We start from the raw sequence: 4,755 nt of genomic DNA on the forward strand, positions 1-4,755 counted from the left end.
CCCTCGGGGTTTGGTTGGGGAGACAAGCGTGACCAAAATTCAACCCATGAACCCGTCGTGGCGGGAGGCGGCCTCCCCGGGCCTGTGCTTTGACGACGCTGTGGGCAACCAGGACTCCGCTGTCGCGTCTGCTGGCTCCTGCCTCTCCAAAACGGGTAGTACCGGCGGCTCGATAAAATCCTGCTTCCAAACCCGGCCGCCTTGCGCCTCTCGCATAGCTCTCTGTTTCTGTACTGCTTCAGGTTAACGCTCCACACCTTCACCAGACAGCCAGGCTCACAAACAGAATTGCCTCTTGCGCAGTTCCCTTGGACATCTTCCATTCCTGATTACCGGGTTTCAAAGTGCAACAAACAACTAATCCCAGGGCTTATAATTATCTCTTTGTGGAGGATTGTGCAAGCCTCCCGAGATGACTTTTGGAGCACTATGTCTGTTCCACTCCTCGGGAGCCTTAACATTAGCTTACAAAGGTACCAGCAAGTAGTAATGCCTCCCAGTTACAATTACCACATCCTGTTATGCAGAAGTGTAGGTAAAGAGGTCTAGAGTGTCTTTTTTTTTTAATAAAAATGAGTTTCCATTAAGATATGAGAGCCTGCGTATTTAAAAGATGAAAATGTCTTAAAGCTGCTTGAAATTTCACAGGGCAAACTGAGTTATGCTGAGAGCAGCTACTGGAAAGCCTATCCCGTATCGAAAGGGGCCACTGAGCTTTACAAAGTAAAGATTGACCATGCCACCTTGCTTTTATTTTTGTTCTTTAGTTGTAATTATTCTGATCCGGTTAAAATTAGTGTGGTTAATTAGAAAGGCATGTCTGGTTTGTTGGCTTGCAGGAAGCGTTAATGCCACTAAAGCACGGAAATAAATGCTATTTGCAGTGAGGCAACGTGCCTCAGTTGAGGTAGCCCAACCATCTATCATAAACCAGCTTAGCCTTCCAGCACCACAGCAACATCAAGTTTCCAGCAAGAGCTGAAATAATACCATATTTCTCTCCCTTTTGCAACACTGGCAAAACTCTCTTGCTTATTGTCACATGCAGCGCCCTGACTTAATGCACCGGTCTTCCTCTTTGTCCCAGCTGTTCTTTCCTACACAATTTTCCTTCTTCCAGGTATGGTGGTGAAATTATGAAGACTTGAAAGGGCTGGCTAAGAAGTTTCTCTGAACTGAAAGAACATTCCTTTCAACTAAGAGCTAACGGTCTGTGATTGTTGCCAACTCCCCACTTCAGAGCTAAGATAATACCGTGTGTGCTGCTCCACCAAGAGCCATCAGCCTCACCCTATTTACTGTTAACAGTTATTAACAGTTATTTACTGTTTTGACTCCTTCTTAGCATGGTGGCAGTTAGCAAGCTACTTAAGGAGTCCATCCCTCCCAGGATGGAAGCCTGGCTTCATTAACATCGAATGATTGTTTTTCCTCACCTTTTTCTTTTCTGAAACAGTATACGGGTTCTCTCCCTTGGCAGAGAACAGGGGAGCGGAGAGGGAGATGCTGCCCAAATGTTCTCTCACTATGATCATCATTAATAAAGCTTCTGTCTGACCTGTCCTAAATTGTACTTCCCTTATTATGCATTTGGAGTCCCCCGATCTCCAACACAGGTTAATAATCACAGGATCTGTTTCTCAAAAAGGTCCTCATTAATAAAAATCACAATATGCACCTAATGTTTATAAAACACACAGCGTTAATTAGAAATCTTTACATTTAATTAGAAATCTTTACATTTAATTAAACAATAGAAAATTATTGAAGCTGTAAAAATCCACTGTCCTGATCAAATGATAAAAAAACCAAACCAAACAAAAAACCCACCACAGAAGTTGATGCTGCCCATCACTAAACCTTCCAAGAGTCGAGAACAATTTTCTCCTTTAAAAGTTCACCAAAAAAAAAAGTCACATCTACATTTCTGCTAAAAAACAGAAACACATTGAAAATTCCCAAGGCAGGGAGAGGGATTTGGAAGAAACAAATACTTGAGCCACCAGTGAAAAGACTTTTCAGGTTCTTGGCTCTCACAATACAGGCGTCCTTACCAACGTACACGTGGGACAGACCTGATCTCCAGTCTGACTGCGCCTCTGTACAACGCAGCACTGGAGTGCCCCATGTCCACAACTCCCTTCGCTCAGCCATGAGCGGGACTGCTCCAGAGGGCTGAGAAAGAGTCAAAGTTCCCAGGTTTTTCTGTTCAGTTAAAGGCGTTGAGGATTAACCTTAATACTGGAAGCTGCGTTTAGTCTGAATGTCGTCAAGGATCTGCTGTAATTCCTCATCTTCAAATCGGCCCTCCAGGCTGCGAGGTAAGTGCAATGAGGGTACATTAAAGGTTTTAGAAATAATCTCCCCCCGGATTCATCGCAGACAGACGTAATTCTCTCCCGTCAGTCTCAACACCGTAATTGCCCACCTGTACAGCACCACCTGTAACACTACTGCACAAAGACCACTCTAATCCCTGTGCAGCACCTCCTCTTTAAATGACAGAACTCCATCTTTCCCAGAGCTTTCTGCTGAATAATTTCAAAACGTTTTGTCAAAAAGGTGAGGCAGGTGCAGGTTTAAACAGACACCTAAATGAAGTCCATACGGCCTCACGCTCATAAGCCAGTCTTGCTATGAAATCTTAGCATACAAGGAAGAAACAGAACTGGACTGAAGAGAGGGCGTCTGCCCATAGCTGGCTTTAGATCACAGGGAAATACAAAGCAGTCCTTTTACGACATATAAACGCTCACCTCGGAATCAAAGCTTTTGCTTCCTCAGCTGTCTCAGGACACAGGTTAGCCAAACATGCCAGTTCAAATTTATGGAGCTTTTTCTGGAGCAGCAAACTGTAAGGAAAGACAGTAACTTGGTGAAATTGGAAGTAAGCTAGACTATAAAGGGGCATAAACCAAATCAAATAGGTATCTTTTTTCCACCCTTCTTTTGCCACTGAAACCAGTGGTTTTTTCCACGGGAAAGACTCATTATATAACTGCACAGAGGAAAAGAAAAAAAAAGTCACATCTGTTAACTCCACTTCCCCAGAATTACTCTACAAAGTCTAGAGAATCCTCCCATTGACTGCAATCAGCTGTCACTTAAATACTGAAAACAAAGCAGTTCAGATGGCTTGATCCGAAGTACAAGCCCCCGTGAAGAATTATGATCAAACTTCTTGCCTCTTCAGAAGGACAAGATTCAGAATTATAGTACAAATCAGGAAATGCCACTGAACTGCACTTTCATAAAGCAACATCAGTATTAACAACACCAAATTCTCCACTAGTCTTATACCCTAACTTTTCCACTCACCTACGGACACTGGCGATGGTTTCACGGTTTTTGAAACGGCTGAAGCGTGCTGTGTAGTTCAAGGTTTTCATGAAGACTTCTGAAAGCTCCTGCTCATCTTCTGCACTCTCATTCTGTTGCTTACGATGCTCAAGAAGCATATGTACTTCTGAATTTAGAAGAGTCTCTGCAGTTTCAAACTCTACATTTGAATGAGTAAAGGTAAAAAAGGTAAAGCACAGATGAAAAAGTCCACTTACAGAAGTTTTCTATGTAAATTTAGCTGTGGGCAATAAGGAAACGAACAATGTGTTTCACTGTAATTATGCAAGCCCTTTCACCAGTGACTGGGCAGCATTTTGTACTGAAAATGCTGATAAAAATTACACCATTTTGAGTGACAATCCAATGCGTTTGTCTTTTTGACCACACATTTTACATGTGCAGTCCTAACCTTCTGATCTGTCACATTTTTGCAGTATGTTTTCTTCACCCATTTTTGGCTGAACTTAAGTAATGTATGACTTGTTTTAGAAAAAAAATATTTAGAACTGTAATATTAAAAAAATTCAAAAGTGACGTCTAAGGTCTTTGGAAGTCTCTGAGGAGTTCTTAAAGTAAATGTGGATGCTGCTGAATATTTTTTAAAAGGCTTCATTTACTTGAAAGGTTAATTGGCCCACTTTATTAAAAAAAAAAAGTTTTAACCAATCTTAACAGATCTTTGCCCCTTTTTAGCCAATTCTCCTTGGGTTTGTTCATCATCATCATTACTTGTATTTATTCCAGTAGCAAGAAAGTCTTTCAACATCAGTACAAATTGTTCAAAGCAGCAGGATCAGAGATGGCATCTCGGGGTGCCCTTCAGCACCATTTTACAAAAGCAGTCAGCTACAGGGCAATGCTAGAAAGAGACTGGCAACCTTTATTTTGCATGGAGCAGGAAAGCAACTTGGGCTGTACATGGGCAAGCTATAAATTTTAGTGTAAAAACATCCAAAACTCAGTCTTGGTAGCTGGGCTAAGGCTATGCTTTTTGTTAAAAAATGCAGCATGATCCCCCCTCCCCCCCCCCTTATTTTTTCCTCTTCTTCCAGGGCAGCTCTGAGGAATTGATACAGCTCTGGAATTCATACTGAATAGTTTTCTGAAAAAAATACATAGATTGTTCGTGTCCCTGGACACAACTCAGGCTCTGGACAGCTGGCTTCCAAAAACGTTGCACTACCCTGCTGTCGAGAAACACTGACTAAGAAGTAACGGCTACATCGAAAATCAAGAATCTTCTTGCTGCAACTTCATACGAAGAAGGATTTTTTTATTCCTGTATGCACACCCAGTGCTCCACATCGGTAAGAGCAGCCATATTTTAGCAATCGTGGGTTCCTTAAATACACACATGATTTATTATCCCTGATTTTTAACACCTGGGGCCCTGTAGCTGCTCTGTCCGGGGCG

The 4,755-nt window shown here is 42.3% G+C and overlaps 1 protein-coding gene across 1 annotated transcript; it reads right to left on the reverse strand.

Moving 5' to 3' along the window:
• Positions 1 to 1,778: 1,778 nt before the first annotated feature.
• POLR2D (RNA polymerase II subunit D) lies at positions 1,779 to 4,717 on the reverse strand. Its single transcript, XM_035894975.1, has 4 exons — positions 4,697 to 4,717; positions 3,319 to 3,499; positions 2,757 to 2,852; positions 1,779 to 2,314 (listed from the first exon to the last, which is right to left on the reverse strand). Exons 2-4 carry the CDS (start codon positions 3,456 to 3,458, stop codon positions 2,236 to 2,238), a joined length of 315 nt encoding a protein of 104 aa, XP_035750868.1. The 5' UTR covers positions 3,459 to 3,499; positions 4,697 to 4,717; the 3' UTR covers positions 1,779 to 2,235.
• Positions 4,718 to 4,755: the final 38 nt, after the last annotated feature.

The sequence above is a fragment of the Egretta garzetta genome, unplaced genomic scaffold (assembly GCF_000687185.1).
Source record: "Egretta garzetta isolate BGI_Z169 unplaced genomic scaffold, ASM68718v1 scaffold775, whole genome shotgun sequence".
NCBI lineage: Eukaryota > Metazoa > Chordata > Aves > Pelecaniformes > Ardeidae > Egretta > Egretta garzetta.